This window comes from Nycticebus coucang, chromosome 4, assembly GCF_027406575.1.
Source record: "Nycticebus coucang isolate mNycCou1 chromosome 4, mNycCou1.pri, whole genome shotgun sequence".
In the NCBI taxonomy this organism is placed as follows: Eukaryota; Metazoa; Chordata; class Mammalia; order Primates; family Lorisidae; genus Nycticebus; species Nycticebus coucang.
Window position 1 is genome coordinate 133,917,306 of NC_069783.1, and position 17,331 is coordinate 133,934,636.

Here is a 17,331-nt window from a genome sequence, read left to right on the forward strand (position 1 = left end):
TGGTCTTAAACTCCCTGAACTCTGGGAATGTCCTCCAGGTGGCCCAGCTCCCACGACCTCCCCAGAGGGCTGTCCTGTCTCCTGAGTTCCATTTCAAAGCTCCCAGGGAAGCACTGTGGCCCCCTGCTTGAGTCCTGGCCCAGGGAATGGACTACTCTGAAAGACGCAGCTGGAGTCAGACTCCAGGCCCGTGGCCAGCACCGTGGCCCCTGGGAGGACGCCGGGTCTGGATGAGGGGAGCGAGAGGAATAAAGGGAGACGGACAGAGCACCCTCCACAGGGCCCCGGACCGGAGCTCAGCTTGCGTCCAGCACAGCTGCTCTGCCGGGAGTGGGCTTCGACTGCACCTCAGGGTCTCCTTAAACCCAGGCTCCCCGTCAAGGTTGCCACCTGCCCGGGATACGCCCGCACGTGTGGCGACCCACCGGGTGACCTGCCAGATCCCTCCCGGTGGTTCCCGCTTCTGCCCCTTTGCAGGGTGGAGAAACAGCTCTGAAATAACACAGGGCTTTGCAGCCGCGGCTCCCGGCAGTTTCCAATCAGGCCGAGGCGCGAACCGTGTAGGATCCCCGGGCCCGGGGCCCGAAAGGCAAGCCGGCTCCTTGGTGCCCAACTTCTCGCCCAACGCGCTCGCGTCCACTGGAGGACGCCCCTGCATCCGCGCCCCCCGCCCCACCTGTCCTTGGGTCCGGCGTCTCCCCAGGCGCCCCCGCCCCTCCTGACCTCTCAGCCCGGTGATCTGGAGCCCAACGAGGATCCCAGTCCTGGGCGGTGCGCTCTGGGGCGCTCCCACTGCCTGCATCTCCAGGGGGGCAGGGCTTGAATCCCAATTTAAGGCGGCTGCCCTGACGGCTGTCCCACTGACCTGCCGAGGAAATGGAGCTCTACCTGCACAAACTATCTCAGCCCAGCCGCGCCGTCTACATTTTTGCCAAGAAGAACGGCATCCCCTTCAAGATGCATGACTTGGAGATGGCTAAAGGTGGGTCCGCCCAGTGTCCCATGTGTGTCCCTCCCAACAGACCCCTCGCTTGCTCCTCCCTGAGCGTCCCCTCCCAGCCCCCTCCTGTCCCTGAACGTTCTCCACTGAGTGGCCAGGGATAGGTGACAGACAGCCTTCTCTGAAACTCAGCTTCTGCTCTGTGACGGAAAGAAAATATTTCTCTGAATTTTCACATTCCAGCATCGAAACCGCACATTTACATTCATAAAATCCCTCAATATGTGTCTATATAGTTATATATATACGTAAACGAAAACATTCCCAATGCCCTGCAGACCTTGGGAGAATGGCCTGCAGTTGTGAAAATGAAGAGGTGGGAGACAGGCAGGGCTCTGGGGCTCTCACCTCTCATCCCACCACTTCCAGGATGCTGGAGCCCAGGAGTTCAAGGGTGCAGTGAGCTATGATTGTGCCACTGTACTCCAGCCTGGGCCTCAGAGTGAGACCCTGTGTACTGGAAAAGATGGAGAGAGCTGAGCCTCCTGCTTTGCCTCCCCTCGGCTGGCCCACCCCAAGCCGGGCCAAATAACTTCTCTTCATGCACCAAAATCCATGGGCATCCCTGGGACATGGCCAGACAAGGAGGGCCATGCAGGAAGGGGGGCGGCCCAGCTTCCCACCCCAGACATTGCCCTGGTGGTGGGGATGGAACGTTGGCCCTTTGCTGGCTTCTTCTCCCTTAGGGCTGCATCTGAGTGAGTTCATGCGGGTAAATAAGCTGAAGAGTGTGCCTACCCTTAAGGATGCGGACTTCGTCTTAACAGAGAGGTGCCTCCCTCCCTTCCCCCTCCTGGCTTCAGGCTCCCCCACTGTGGGCCCTCCAGACCCCATGGGGCAGGGAGGGGAAGGTGAGGGAGAGCAGATAGCCTCGGTGAGTGTGGCATCTGCAGGGCCTGACCCATCCTGTCCCTGGACCTCTCTAGTCTTCAGCCTCCCCTTGAACCCCGGGGCCTCTCCCTACCCAGACTGAGGGGTATTGGAAGAGAGGCCAAGGGGACATTTGTACAGTGTTGAAGAGAGTATGTCCAAGAAATGGAAGGTGGAAAAGGCCTCTCCTGACTTCTCAACCCCCACCCCTGCCACCTGCCAAGGCTGGTCCTGGAAGCCAGTGCCAGGGCCTCAGGGCACAGTTCCTGGTAAGGTCCAGCCACCAGGCAGGAGGGAGGCAAGGCGGGGAGGCAGCTACAGACCTGGTGGCTGGGGACAGTGAGAGGAGACCTGAGGACACGCCTCTGCCTCTCTCCTGATCCCCAACCCAGGCAGGCAGACATGCAAGGGCCTCTACTGAGCACCCTCTGTGAGCCCGGCCCCATGCAGGGTTCTTGGGGTCCAGGGAGCCTTTCTGAGCTGTGTGGCCTCTGCCAAGTCAGCTATCCTGAGCTTTAGTTTCCAAGTTTGCAAAAGGGATAACAAGAGTTTTTTTCACAGGGTACCTGCAGGGTTATCCCAGAGATGAGTTTTTTTGTTGTTGTCGTTTCTTTTTTGTTGAGACACAGTCTCATTTTGTCACTCTCGGTAGAGTGCTCTAGCATCCCAGCTCACAGCAACCTCAAACTCTTGGGCTCAAGCAATTCCTTTGCCTCAGCCTTCCAAGTAGCTGGCGCTAGAGGTGCCTGCTATAACGCCTGGCTATGTTTACAGACGGTGTCTTGCGCTTGCTCAGGCTGGTCTGGAACTTGGGAGGTCAAGCAATCCACCCACCTCGGCCTCCCAGAGAGCTGGGATTACAGGCGTGAGCCACCAGCCCAGGCCCATAGATTAAGTGCAAAGCAGAAGATCTCGCCAAGGGCCAGTTCACAAGATAAGAAGGGAATGGAGAGGGGGTAGGCAGGGACAGAGAGCTGGGCATGGAGGGTGAGGCTGGAGGGGAGCCATCAAAGCAGAGAAGCCACAGGGCCCCCCTGGGGGTGGGGGGCAGCTCAGGGCGAAGGCCTGGAGCCAGGACCCTCACAGCTTCTGTGTCCCCCGCCCTGTTCCCAGCTCAGCCATCCTGATTTACCTGAGCTGTAAATACCAGATAGCAGACCACTGGTACCCACGTGACCTGCAGGCCCGGGCCCGCATCCATGAGTATCTGGGCTGGCATGCCGACCACATCCATGGCACGTTTGGTGTCCCCCTGTGGACCCGGGTGAGGAGAGCCATGTGGAGAGTGCTTGACCATCAAGGAGCTGGGAGGAGGCGGGGGCCATCGATGGAGCCCACCCTGTGTCCCCGTCAGGTGCTGGCACCGCTCATTGGGATACAGGTGCCTGAGGAGAAGGTGGAGCGCAATAGGACTGCCATGGACCGGGCGCTGAAACGGCTGGAGGACAAGTTCTTGGGAGACAGGGCCTTCCTTTCTGGCCAGCAGGTGACACTGGCTGACCTCATGGCACTGGAGGAGCTGATACAGGTGTGAGCTCAGCTAGAGGAGAGGTGGCTGTAGCCAGCGTCCCTCTTAGGGCCCCCCCATGCATTGAGACAGAAGCACTGAGGCCTGGAGAAAGCCAGGGGTTGTCCTGGGTCACAGAGCAAGTCTCTGGCTGACTGGCCCCGACCTCTGCCTCCTCTGCCTGGCTGTGGTGTCTCTTCCCAGCTGGTCGGGGCCCTGAGGCTGACCACACTGCCTGGGCCTCATGTGGGGACTGGGAAAGGACCATGTCCCTGATACCTTTGCTGTGCCTCTGGCATTGTGGCTTTAGTGTCTCTCCAACTTTTCCATTCTTGTCCCTGTAGCCCGTGGCTGTCGGCCATGACCTGTTTGAGGGACGGCAGCGACTGGCAGCGTGGCGTGGCCGAGTGGAGGCTTTCCTGGGTGCGGAGCTGTGCCAAGAGGCTCACGGCCCCATCTTTTCCATCCTGGAACAGGTGGCCAAGAAAACATTCCCTGTACCACCACCAGAGGCTTATCCAACTATTCTGAGTCACATTGCCAGGATCCCCTGAGGAGTCTGTAACGGGGGCCAGGAGATTAGTCAGAAGAGATTCACTCTGCTTCTTGTTACCGCCTTTTCTTCTTTTCCATCTTGCCCCTGTCCCTTGTCTCCAGTTTCAGGACACCCAGTGTCCTTGGCGGTGCAATCCTTGGTGCAGCGTAGATAACCAACAGGAGATTGAAATCCACAATATAGAAAGAGCTCCTAAACAAGGGCGTGAAGAAAAAGAAAGCGATTAAAAATCGGCAAACTTCATCCGTGTTTTGACTGTAGAAAAGATTATGAACGTTTGAATAGTTAACCGAGTGTTGCTGTTTCTATTACGTTGTTGTAGTATACGTGTGCCTGTAAGTCCCATCATGGTTGTTTGTTTTTTTTTCTTTCTGAGACACAGTCTTGCTATGTCACCCTCAGTAGAGTGCCATGGCGTCACAGCTCACAGCAATCTCCAGCTCTTTGGGCTTAGGCGATTCTCTTGCCTCGGTCTACCAAGCAGGCACCTGCCACTATGCCCGGCTTTGGCCGGGGCCAGTCCGAACCCCCCTGTTGCATGACGGGAGACTCGAGAGAACAGCAGCTTTGCCGTGTATTATTAAGAGTAAACAAGAAAGAGAGTACACCACTTGGGATAGCGTGTAGCCAAGTATCTTTATCCTTGACCAGCTCATATACACTGGTGGTCCCGTACACACTCGATCTATGATCTCTAACTCTTTCTATCATGGGGAGACTCCAAGTCTACAAATCGGCACAATCTTTTCTGCTTTTTCATTCTTCTCAGACATGCGTCAACTCTTGAGCAACTCTTGAGCAAGGTATCTCAATAAAAATCACAAAGAACTCCCGGGGAAGAAGGGGAAATAAAATCCCTCAAGCACACACTGAGTTTGCCTCATCATGGAGTAATGACTTTGTTCCTCCACAGGGCAGAGACCTTTAGGCTCCAAAGACAAAATGTTTTTAACACCTGTCAACCTCTGGCCCCTATCTCCAGTGGAGAGATTGTTAGTCTCTGACCACCTGGGCTTAAGGGCAGCATGACATCAGGGAAAGCGTTCCTGATTGTTACTTGGGAACAAACAGGCTGTGTATGCCTCAGGGGGAGCCCAGCTCTCCTTTTGTCTCTTGTGTTAGCAAAAGCCATTTTGAACCCATTACAGACTTGCCTTGCCCGGCCTATGTGGGACAGTTTAACCCCCAGCCCCCACCCTCGGTATATGGGGCCCGTGCCCTCCTCACTGAGCCACAGGCGCCACAACCCCCATCATGGTTCTGCAAAGTAACTTCACAGGTAACAAGTCAACACTACGTCATTGTAAGGGCAAAACAAAATATTAAGGAAGTATCCAGTTAGAATGGCTCAGCTGGTAGGGCGCTGGTCCCATATGCCGGAGGTGGCGGGTTCAAACCCAGCCCAGGCCAAAAAAAAACCACAAAAAAAAAAAAAAAAAGAATTGCAAATTAGTATAGGATGTCCTGGACTGACAAACAGTGCTAAACAGCCCATGGCTGAATAGTTCTGTGGTCTCCTTCCAAGTCCTGTCCTTGGGCAGCTGTGCAGTCGTCCATGCTTGAAAGCGATTTTGCAACTCGTTTTCTGGAATGACCCTGAGAGCTGTTGTCCTGTTACCCTCGACGTCTTGAATATCATCAGAATGTCTTCCTTGCAATATTTCCTTCACCTTCGAGTAGAGAAAAGTCACTGGGGGCTCGATCAGGTGAGCGTGGGGGGTTTTCCTACACAATTATTTGTTTACTGGCTATAAACTCCCCCACGGGCAACGCCGGGTGAGCTGGTGCATTGTCATGATGCAAGACTCAGACCTTCTCATGCCAAGGTTTTCAGTGAAGATGTTCCTGTTTCTCCTTTGGTGTTTGTTTGGTCAGTTGATGATTTTAGCTTACAACGTGATGAGATTTCGCAACGTTTTAGTCTGTTGTGCTGGTTACTGGCCACCCTGAACTCTCATCAGTGATGCTTTCTCTCCCCTCAGAGAAATGTTTAATCCATTTCTACACTGCCATTTTTTCCGAAAATGAGAACTAATATGTCCCCAATTTCAGTTACACTTTTTTTCTTCTTTTTTTGGAGACAGTCTGATTCTGTCACCCTGGGTAGAATGTCGCGGTGCCATCACAGCTCACAGCAACCTTAAACTCTGAGGCTCAATAGATCCTCTTGCCTCAACCACCAGAGTAGCTGGATTTACAGGCACCGGACACAATGCCGGCTAATGTTTCCAATCTTAGTAGATACAGGGTCTCAGCTGACTCAGGCTGGCCTCTACCTTCTGAGTTCAAGTGATCCTCCCACCTTGACCTCCCAGCATGCCAGTGCTGGGATTCCAGGTGTCAGCCACTGAGCCTGGCAAAAGCATTTTTGTTTTTATTTTTGCAAACAGCATTTTTTACGTGTCTATTTCTACCAATAGTCTACTCTGCTGTGATGACTTATATATACTCCCAGATACTATACGCTTCCTGTACCATGCTTCTGATTTCTCCTCACCCATCGCTGGCAGAGCCTTTAACATGGACATTTCTACTAACAGTCTGTGAAAAGCAATCTGGATGTTTTTTCTTCTTGTTAGACGGTGTTTCCCTCTGTCCCTTGGGCTAGAGTGCAGTGGCTTCATCAAACTCCTGGGCTCAGGCAATCCTCCTGCTTCAGCTTCCTGAGTGGCTCAGACTACAAACCTGTGCAACACCCAGCTTTTTTGTTCCTAATTTCTTTTCTTTCCTTTTTCTTTCTTTCTTTTTTTTTTTTTTTGAGACAAAATATCACTATGTCACCCTCAGTAGAGCGCTGTGGCTTCACAGCTCACAGCAACCTCCAGCTCTTGGGCTTAAGCGATTCTCTTGCCTCAGCGTCCCAAGTAGCTGGGACCACAGGCGCCCACCACAACACCCGGCTATTTTTTGATTGTTGTTGTACTTGTCATTATTGTTTGGCAGGCCCTGGCCAGGTTCAAACCCTCCAGCTCCAGTGTACGTAGCCAGCGTCCTAGTCACTGAGAGACAGTACTGTGCCCTCTTATTTTCTCACAGAGTTGGGGTCTCACTGGTCTTGAACTCCTGACCTCAAGAGATCCTCCCACTTTGCTCTCCCAGACTGCTAGGAGTAAAAACCAGAGCCACTTTGCCTGGCCAATCACGCCTTTTTCTATCATGGGCTTCAAAATTTTTCTAGCTTCTGTGCTTCACCCAATATTAAACCCATTTCCACATTTTTAGATTTTTTTTTTTTACAGTAGCACCCCTCTTCTGCTACCAAAATCTGTGTTCATTTCCCATGGCTGGGATAACAAATTACCACAGACTTGGTGGCTTGAAGCAACATATTAAGGCCAGGCACAGTGGCTCACACGGGTAATCCCAGCACCATAGGAGGCAGAGGCGGGAGGATTCTATGAGTTCAGGATTTCAGACTAACCTGAACCAGAGTGACACCCCATCTCTACTAAAAATAGAAAAATTAGCCAGGTTTCACCAGGAGTGCCTATAGTCTCAGCTACTTGGGAGGCTGAGGCAGGAGGATCACTCGGGCCCAGGAGTTTGAGGTTGCTGTGAGCTCGGCTGATACCACAGCACTCTAGCCTGGGCAACAGAGTGAGACTCTGTTTCAAAACAAAGATAAGGGGAAAAACAACATAATTCATTTTCTTACAGTTATGGAGAGCAGAAGTCTAAAATCCATTTCACTGGCCAAAACCCAGAACCCAGAGGGTCACACACCTCCAGAGGCTCCAGGTGGGTGGGAGGGTGGGGGATTGGTTTCCTGGCTTTTTCCAGGTTTTACCCTTACCCTGTGGCGTGAATTCTTAGGCGTAGTCGGTGTCACAGAGTATAGAACCTGCTTTTGAGATTGTATTTTTTTTTTTTTTTTGGTAGAGACAGAGTTTCACTTTATGGCCCTTGGTAGAGTGCCATGGCATCATACAGCTCACAGCAACCTCCAACTCCTGGGCTTAAGTGATTCTCCTGCCTCAGCCTCCCGAGTAGCTGGGACTACAGGCGCCTGCCACAACGCCCAGCTATTTTTTGGTTGCAATTCAGCCGGGGCCGGGTTTGAACCCGCCACCCTCGGTATATGGGGCCGGCGCCTTACCGACTGAGCCACAGGCGCCACCCTTGAGATTGTATTTTAATAAAGGGGTCTGCAAGCTCTGGTGGCAAGCAGCAAAGTTCTTTATTTCTCTCCAGCTTATATAACTGGTGAAACACATACACACTGTTAATCACACAACTGCATTGTAACAATATATTAACTCTTCTCTCCTGTCTGGTAGTCTACTGATTAACTGATATACATTCTTCTCTGTTTTTTACTCTACCCAAAATAACTTTCTTTGAAAAACATGCTGTCAGCTGTTTACTCACATAAAGACAAGGTTACAGAGCATAGCAGGGGGAGAAGGCTGCTTGAATGCCTGCTTTTTAGGCCCAAAACCAGATGGAGGCTGTAAGTTAGCTTAAAAGAATACAGCCAGGACATTCCTATGATACACTGTTGACTTGTATACAAGTCCCCAGCTTCCAAAGCCAGCCCTGAGTTATGGGAATTTTACCTCCCACATACTCAGGCTATAGGTCTTTTTTTCTTTTTTTTTTTGTAGAGGCAGAGTCTCACTTTACTGCCCTCCATAGAGTGCCGTGGTGTCACACGGCTCACAGCAACCTCCAGCTCTTGGGCTTCCGTGATTCTCTTGCCTCAGCCTCGCGAGCAGCTGGGACTACAGGAACCTGGCTATTTTTTTTGTTGTTGCAGTTTGGCCGGGGCTGGGTTTGAAACCGCCACCCTTGGTATATGGGGCCGGCGCCCTACTCGCTGAGCTACAGGCGCCGCCCGGGCTATAGGTCTTTTATTGGAGTTCTCCTAGACTGTGCCAAACAAGATTGCTTACTAGCTCACTCTCAGACTGGCAGAGCCAAAGTCATACAGGTCTTTCGCCTATATACCCTGCCTTTGCCCTTTTACCATGGGGTGATGCAACAAGGAACCTCTCACCAGACGCCAGCCCCTTGCTCTTGGACTCCCCGGCCTGCACAACCATGAACCAATCAGTTTCCATTCAGTATACATTACCCACTGCGTGGTATTCTGTTATAGCAGCACCAAAAGGACTAAGACATGCTGCCACACTAGCTGGGTTCCTGTGCCTGTGATGAGTTTCTTCTGGAGTCCCGGCCACTCCCTGCATCCCTCTTCAACCACCAACCTCAGCAGAGGCCGTCTTTGCCCCATCACTCCCCTGCCACACATCACCTTTAGATTGAAGCATGGAGATTTCAGCATTTCCTCCCCTTGGTCTCTCTCTCCTTCTCCTCCTGGCTGAGTTGAGGCCATCCCTTCTCCCCTAGTCTTTCTGGAGGTGGGGAGACAGGCAGCAGTTGGCCACAGCAGATTGCTCCAGGCTGCCGGCTTCAGGCATCCCTGGAGGATGGGAGCCCAGAGGGTAAGGGTCAGGTGAGTGACAGCAGAGATGGCAACAGCCTGGCAGGGTAGCCTTTAACCAAGTGATAAGCAGGGGGAAAATGTAGTAGTTAAGGGGGCAGAGATTGTTGAGATGATTCGAGTGGTTTTGTATACGTGGGAAGAAGCCAAAAGAGGGGGAGGGGTTGAAGGCAGAGGAGCTAAGTGGCCAGCGGAGGGGCCTTGCTAAAGGCGGAGGGGACTCTGAGGCCAGGAGAGACACCTGAAGGGGCACCTGGGTCTGCCCACCTGAGGATGGAGACCAGGGGAGCACAGAGGCACCCCCACACTAGTGGGGTATGACCTGTGTGCGTCGGGGGTGTTGGTGCCCTACCCTGAGGAAGTCTGCCCATTGGGACCTGCAGTGAGCAGGGTCAGGAAGTTCAGGCTCCTCCGGGACCCAACTAGATCCAGGTGCCCCTTCACCTTCTTTCCTGCATAGAAACTTCTTGGACCATTTCCTTTTCCAACTTGACCCTGGCACCAGCAGAATCCTCAGCCCACCAGTGCTTCTCAGGCTTTTCCTGGAACTTCTTCATAGTTGTCAGAATTCTCTTCCTTCCAAGGGGCAGACACTCCATGCCTACTGCTTTAGACAAAAAAGGGGATTTCTGGGAAAACTTGTCCAGTCTGTGGGGGGATGGATAGGCCCTGGCAGAAGGGCCCTCCGTCCCTCACTCTCCTTCTCTCTGAGTCAGCTTCCCCCCACTCAGGCCAGCCTGCTCCCTGAACTCTGGGAATGTCCTCCAGGTGGCCCAGCTCCCACGACCTCCCCAGAGGGCTGTCCTGTCTCCTGAGTTCCATTTCAAAGCTCCCAGGGAAGCACTGTGGCCCCCTGCTTGAGTCCTGGCCCAGGGAATGGACTACTCTGAAAGACGCAGCTGGAGTCAGACTCCAGGCCCGTGGCCAGCACCGTGGCCCCTGGGAGGACGCCGGGTCTGGATGAGGGGAGCGAGAGGAATAAAGGGAGACGGACAGAGCACCCTCCACAGGGCCCCGGACCGGAGCTCAGCTTGCGTCCAGCACAGCTGCTCTGCCGGGAGTGGGCTTCGACTGCACCTCAGGGTCTCCTTAAACCCAGGCTCCCCGTCAAGGTTGCCACCTGCCCGGGATACGCCCGCACGTGTGGCGACCCACCGGGTGACCTGCCAGATCCCTCCCGGTGGTTCCCGCTTCTGCCCCTTTGCAGGGTGGAGAAACAGCTCTGAAATAACACAGGGCTTTGCAGCCGCGGCTCCCGGCAGTTTCCAATCAGGCCGAGGCGCGAACCGTGTAGGATCCCCGGGCCCGGGGCCCGAAAGGCAAGCCGGCTCCTTGGTGCCCAACTTCTCGCCCAACGCGCTCGCGTCCACTGGAGGACGCCCCTGCATCCGCGCCCCCCGCCCCACCTGTCCTTGGGTCCGGCGTCTCCCCAGGCGCCCCCGCCCCTCCTGACCTCTCAGCCCGGTGATCTGGAGCCCAACGAGGATCCCAGTCCTGGGCGGTGCGCTCTGGGGCGCTCCCACTGCCTGCATCTCCAGGGGGGCAGGGCTTGAATCCCAATTTAAGGCGGCTGCCCTGACGGCTGTCCCACTGACCTGCCGAGGAAATGGAGCTCTACCTGCACAAACTATCTCAGCCCAGCCGCGCCGTCTACATTTTTGCCAAGAAGAACGGCATCCCCTTCAAGATGCATGACTTGGAGATGGCTAAAGGTGGGTCCGCCCAGTGTCCCATGTGTGTCCCTCCCAACAGACCCCTCGCTTGCTCCTCCCTGAGCGTCCCCTCCCAGCCCCCTCCTGTCCCTGAACGTTCTCCACTGAGTGGCCAGGGATAGGTGACAGACAGCCTTCTCTGAAACTCAGCTTCTGCTCTGTGACGGAAAGAAAATATTTCTCTGAATTTTCACATTCCAGCATCGAAACCGCACATTTACATTCATAAAATCCCTCAATATGTGTCTATATAGTTATATATATACGTAAACGAAAACATTCCCAATGCCCTGCAGACCTTGGGAGAATGGCCTGCAGTTGTGAAAATGAAGAGGTGGGAGACAGGCAGGGCTCTGGGGCTCTCACCTCTCATCCCACCACTTCCAGGATGCTGGAGCCCAGGAGTTCAAGGGTGCAGTGAGCTATGATTGTGCCACTGTACTCCAGCCTGGGCCTCAGAGTGAGACCCTGTGTACTGGAAAAGATGGAGAGAGCTGAGCCTCCTGCTTTGCCTCCCCTCGGCTGGCCCACCCCAAGCCGGGCCAAATAACTTCTCTTCATGCACCAAAATCCATGGGCATCCCTGGGACATGGCCAGACAAGGAGGGCCATGCAGGAAGGGGGGCGGCCCAGCTTCCCACCCCAGACATTGCCCTGGTGGTGGGGATGGAACGTTGGCCCTTTGCTGGCTTCTTCTCCCTTAGGGCTGCATCTGAGTGAGTTCATGCGGGTAAATAAGCTGAAGAGTGTGCCTACCCTTAAGGATGCGGACTTCGTCTTAACAGAGAGGTGCCTCCCTCCCTTCCCCCTCCTGGCTTCAGGCTCCCCCACTGTGGGCCCTCCAGACCCCATGGGGCAGGGAGGGGAAGGTGAGGGAGAGCAGATAGCCTCGGTGAGTGTGGCATCTGCAGGGCCTGACCCATCCTGTCCCTGGACCTCTCTAGTCTTCAGCCTCCCCTTGAACCCCGGGGCCTCTCCCTACCCAGACTGAGGGGTATTGGAAGAGAGGCCAAGGGGACATTTGTACAGTGTTGAAGAGAGTATGTCCAAGAAATGGAAGGTGGAAAAGGCCTCTCCTGACTTCTCAACCCCCACCCCTGCCACCTGCCAAGGCTGGTCCTGGAAGCCAGTGCCAGGGCCTCAGGGCACAGTTCCTGGTAAGGTCCAGCCACCAGGCAGGAGGGAGGCAAGGCGGGGAGGCAGCTACAGACCTGGTGGCTGGGGACAGTGAGAGGAGACCTGAGGACACGCCTCTGCCTCTCTCCTGATCCCCAACCCAGGCAGGCAGACATGCAAGGGCCTCTACTGAGCACCCTCTGTGAGCCCGGCCCCATGCAGGGTTCTTGGGGCCCAGGGAGCCTTTCTGAGCTGTGTGGCCTCTGCCAAGTCAGCTATCCCGAGCTTTAGTTTCCAAGTTTGCAAAAAGGATAACAAGAGTTTTTTTCACAGGGTACCTGCAGGGTTATCCCAGAGATGAGTTTTTTGTTGTTGTCGTTTCTTTTTTGTTGAGACACAGTCTCATTTTGTCACTCTCGGTAGAGTGCTCTGGCATCCCAGATCACAGCAACCTCAAACTCTTGGGCTCAAGCAATTCCTTTGCCTCAACCTTCCAAGTAGCTGGCGCTAGAGGTGCCTGCTATAACACCTGGCTATGTTTACAGACGATGTCTTGCGCTTGCTCAGGCTGGTCTGGAACTTGGGAGGTCAAGCAATCCACCCACCTCGGCCTCCCAGAGAGCTGGGATTACAGGCGTGAGCCACCAGCCCAGGCCCATAGATTAAGTGCAAAGCAGAAGATCTCGCCAAGGGCCAGTTCACAAGATAAGAAAGGAATGGAGAGGGGGTAGGCAGGGACAGAAAGCTGGGGATGGAGGGTGAGGCTGGAGGGGAGCCATCAAAGCAGAGAAGCCACAGGGCCCCCCTGGGGGTGGGGGGCAGCTCAGGGTGAAGGCCTGGAGCCAGGACCCTCACAGCTTCTGTGTCCCCCGCCCTGTTCCCAGCTCAGCCATCCTGATTTACCTGAGCTGTAAATACCAGACAGCAGACCACTGGTACCCACGTGACCTGCAGGCCCGGGCCCGTGTCCATGAGTATCTGGGCTGGCATGCCGACCACATCCGTGGCACGTTTGGTGTCCCCCTGTGGACCCGGGTGAGGAGAGCCATGTGGAGAGTGCTTGACCATCAGGGAGCTGGGAGGAGGCGGGGGCCATCGATGGAGCTCACCCTGTGCCCCCGTCAGGTGCTGGCACCGCTCATTGGAATACAGGTGCCTGAGGAAAAGGTGGAGCGCAATAGGACTGCCATGGACCGGGCGCTGAAACGGCTGGAGGACAAGTTCTTGGGAGACAGGGCCTTCCTTGCTGGCCAGCAGGTGACACTGGCTGACCTCATGGCACTGGAGGAGCTGATACAGGTGTGAGCTCAGCTAGAGGAGAGGTGGCTGTAGCCAGCGTCCTTCCTAGGACCCCCCCCATGCATTGAGACAGAAGCACTGAGGCCTGGAGAAAGCCAGGGGTTGTCCTGGGTCACAGAGCAAGTCTCTGGCTGACTGGCCCCGACCTCTGCCTCCTCTGCCTGGCTGTGGTGTCTCTTCCCAGCTGGTCGGGGCCCTGAGGCTGACCACACTGCCTGGGCCTCATGTGGGAACTGGGAAAGGACCATGTCCCTGATACCTTTGCTGTGCCTCTGGCATTGTGGCTTTAGTGTCTCTCCAACTTTCCCATTCTTGTCCCTGTAGCCCGTGGCTGTCGGCCATGACCTGTTTGAGGGACGGCAGCGACTGGCAGCGTGGCGTGGCCAAGTGGAGGCTTTCCTGGGTGCGGAGCTGTGCCAAGAGGCTCACGGCCCCATCTTTTCCGTCCTGGAACAGGTGGCCAAGAAAACATTCCCTGTACCACCACCAGAGGCTTATCCAAATATGCTGAGTCGCATTGCCAGGATCCCCTGAGGAGTCTGTAACCGGGGCCAGGAGATTAGTCAGAAGAGATTCACTCTGCTTCTTGTTACCGCCTGCCTTTTCTTCTTTTCTGTCTTGCCCTGTCCCTTGTCTCCAGTTTCAGGACACCCAGTGTCCTTGGCGGTGCAATCCTTGGTGCAGCGTAGATAACCAACAGGAGATTGAAATCCACAATATAGAAAGAGCTCCTAAACAAGGGCGTGAAGAAAAAGAAAGCGATTAAAAATCGGCAAACTTCATCCGTGTTTTGACTGTAGAAAAGATTATGAACGTTTGAATAGTTAACCGAGTGTTGCTGTTTCTATTACGTTGTTGTAGTATACGTGTGCCTGTAAGTCCCATCATGGTTGTTTGTTTTTTTTTCTTTCTGAGACACAGTCTTGCTATGTCACCCTCAGTAGAGTGCCATGGCGTCACAGCTCACAGCAATCTCCAGCTCTTTGGGCTTAGGCGATTCTCTTGCCTCGGTCTACCAAGCAGGCACCTGCCACTATGCCCGGCTTTGGCCGGGGCCAGTCCGAACCCCCCTGTTGCATGACGGGAGACTCGAGAGAACAGCAGCTTTGCCGTGTATTATTAAGAGTAAACAAGAAAGAGAGTACACCACTTGGGATAGCGTGTAGCCAAGTATCTTTATCCTTGACCAGCTCATATACACTGGTGGTCCCGTACACACTCGATCTATGATCTCTAACTCTTTCTATGATGGGGAGACTCCAAGTCTACAAATCGGCACAATCTTTTCTGCTTTTTCATTCTTCTCAGACATGCGTCAACTCTTGAGCAACTCTTGAGCAAGGTATCTCAATAAAAATCACAAAGAACTCCCGGGGAAGAAGGGGAAATAAAATCCCTCAAGCACACACTGAGTTTGCCTCATCATGGAGTAATGACTTTGTTCCTCCACAGGGCAGAGACCTTTAGGCTCCAAAGACAAAATGTTTTTAACACCTGTCAACCTCTGGCCCCTATCTCCAGTGGAGAGATTGTTAGTCTCTGACCACCTGGGCTTAAGGGCAGCATGACATCAGGGAAAGCGTTCCTGATTGTTACTTGGGAACAAACAGGCTGTGTATGCCTCAGGGGGAGCCCAGCTCTCCTTTTGTCTCTTGTGTTAGCAAAAGCCATTTTGAACCCATTACAGACTTGCCTTGCCCGGCCTATGTGGGACAGTTTAACCCCCAGCCCCCACCCTCGGTATATGGGGCCCGTGCCCTCCTCACTGAGCCACAGGCGCCACAACCCCCATCATGGTTCTGCAAAGTAACTTCACAGGTAACAAGTCAACACTACGTCATTGTAAGGGCAAAACAAAATATTAAGGAAGTATCCAGTTAGAATTGCAAATTAGTATAGGATGTCCTGGACTGACAAACAGTGCTACACAGCCCATGGCTGAATAGTTCTGTGGTCTCCTTCCAAGTCCTGTCCTTGGGCAGCTGTGCAGTCGTCCATGCTTGAAAGCGATATTGCAACTCGTTTTCTGGAATGACCCTGAGAGCTGTTGTCCTGTTACCCTCGATGTCTTGAATATCATCAGAATGTCTTCCTTGCAATATTTCCTTCACCTTCGGGTAGAGAAAAGTCACTGGGGGTTCGATCAGGTGAGTGTGGGGGGTTTTCCTACACAATTATTTGTTTACTGGCTATAAACTCCCCCACGGGCAACGCCAGGTGAGCTGGTGCATTGTCATGATGCAAGACTCAGACCTTCTCATGCCAAGGTTTTCAGTGAAGATGTTCCTGTTTCTCTCTTGGTGTTTGTTTGGTCAGTTGATGATTTTAGCTTACAACATGATGAGATTTCGCAACGATTTAGTCAGTTGTGTTTGTTCCTGACCACCCTGAACTATCATCAATAATGCTTTCTCTCCCTTCAGAAAAATATTTCACGCAATTGTCCACTGCCATTTTCTTCATAAACTCGAACTAACCTGTCTCTTCCACTTGGTTTGTTGTTGTTGTTGTTGTTGTTTGTTTTGAGACAGAGTCTCATTCTGTCCCCCTGGGTAGAGTGTCACGGTGTCACCCTAGCTCACAGCAACCTCAAACTCTTGAGCGCAAGTGATCCTCTTGTTTCAGCTTCCCCAACTAGCTGGGACTACTGGTGCCCACCATGACGCCTGGCCAAGTTTTCTGTTTTTGTAGAGATGGGTTCAGGCTGGTGTTGAACTCTTTTTTTTTTTTTTTATTTGTGGTTTTTGGCCGGGGCTGGGTTTGAACCCGCCACCTCCGGCATATGGGACCAGCGCCCTACTCCTTGAGCCACAGGCGCAGCCCATGGTCTTGAACTCTTGAGCTCAAAAGATCCACCTTCCTTGGCCTCCTACCTGGAGTGTTAAGATTACAGGCTACACTGATGCTTCCACCCTGACTTCCACTCTTGCTAAATTTAACAAGATATTTAAGTCCTTGTTCATTGCTCTAATTCAAGCTCCAACATTCTTGTGATGACACACAAAAAAACACAACAGGCTGGGCACGGTGGCTCACGCCTGTAATCTCAGCACTCTGGGAGGCAGAGGCAAGTGGATTGCCTGAACTCACAAGTTCAAGACTAGCCTGAGCAAAAGTGAGACCCCATCTCTACTGAAAATAGAAAAACTGAGGCAAGAGGATCACTCGAGCCCAAGAGTTGGAGGTGCCTGTGAGCTCAGATGCCACAGCACTGTACACAGGGCCACAGCTTGAGAGTCTGTCTCAAACACACAAACACACACACACCAACTATGAACACCACAGCAAGACACTCCCACATGTGGATGTGAACACATCTGTGAGATGCTGATATACCAATGTTGTGAAACCTTACCAAGTTGTGTGTGCAGTGCTGAGTATGTAAGTGCTCAGTGGCAAGTTTGTGATCTTTATTGTCAGAACTCTATTAGTGATATTTCACAGGATGTAATCTAGGAAACTTGAAAGATTTCTTTTTTTTTCTCTTTTTTGAGACTGAGTCTCACGCTGTTGCCGTATAGAGTTCCATGGCATCAAAGTTGACAGCAACCTCAAACTCTTGGGCTCAAGCGATCCCCTTACTTTAGGCTCTTGAGTAGCTAGGACTATAGGGCCTGCCACAATGCCCAGCTAATTTTTCTATTTTTAGTAGAGACAGGGTCTTGCTCTTCCTTGGGGTGGTCTCAAACTCCTGAGTTCAAGCAATCCTCCTGTCTTGGCCTCCCAGAGTGCTAGAATTACAGGCATGAGACACCGCATCCGGCCTTAAAAGATTTAACAAGCACACCGATCTTCCAGAACAGTGAAATAATAACAACAAAACAACAG

General features: G+C 53.2%; 2 protein-coding genes across 4 annotated transcripts; both read left to right on the forward strand.

Moving 5' to 3' along the window:
* The first annotated feature begins 864 nt into the window (after positions 1 to 864).
* LOC128583139 (glutathione S-transferase theta-2B-like) lies at positions 865 to 4,637 on the forward strand. 2 transcript variants are annotated; one of them, XM_053587074.1, is made up of 5 exons: positions 865 to 982; positions 1,687 to 1,771; positions 2,984 to 3,134; positions 3,225 to 3,398; positions 3,722 to 4,637. In XM_053587074.1, the coding sequence occupies exons 1-5, from the start codon at positions 877 to 879 to the stop codon at positions 3,929 to 3,931; spliced, it is 726 nt and encodes a 241-aa protein (XP_053443049.1). In that variant the 5' UTR covers positions 865 to 876; the 3' UTR covers positions 3,932 to 4,637. The 2 variants fall into 2 exon arrangements, with proteins under 2 accessions (XP_053443049.1, XP_053443048.1); XM_053587073.1 differs by lacking the exon at positions 865 to 982 and having other exon boundaries at positions 1,114 to 1,771.
* A 6,333-nt stretch (positions 4,638 to 10,970) lies between these two features.
* On the forward strand, positions 10,971 to 14,085 carry GSTT2B (glutathione S-transferase theta 2B). 2 transcript variants are annotated; one of them, XM_053587075.1, is made up of 5 exons: positions 10,971 to 11,088; positions 11,793 to 11,877; positions 13,089 to 13,239; positions 13,330 to 13,503; positions 13,828 to 14,085. In XM_053587075.1, the coding sequence occupies exons 1-5, from the start codon at positions 10,983 to 10,985 to the stop codon at positions 14,035 to 14,037; spliced, it is 726 nt and encodes a 241-aa protein (XP_053443050.1). In that variant the 5' UTR covers positions 10,971 to 10,982; the 3' UTR covers positions 14,038 to 14,085. The 2 variants fall into 2 exon arrangements, with proteins under 2 accessions (XP_053443050.1, XP_053443051.1); XM_053587076.1 differs by having other exon boundaries at positions 13,330 to 13,461.
* The last annotated feature ends 3,246 nt before the right edge of the window (positions 14,086 to 17,331 follow it).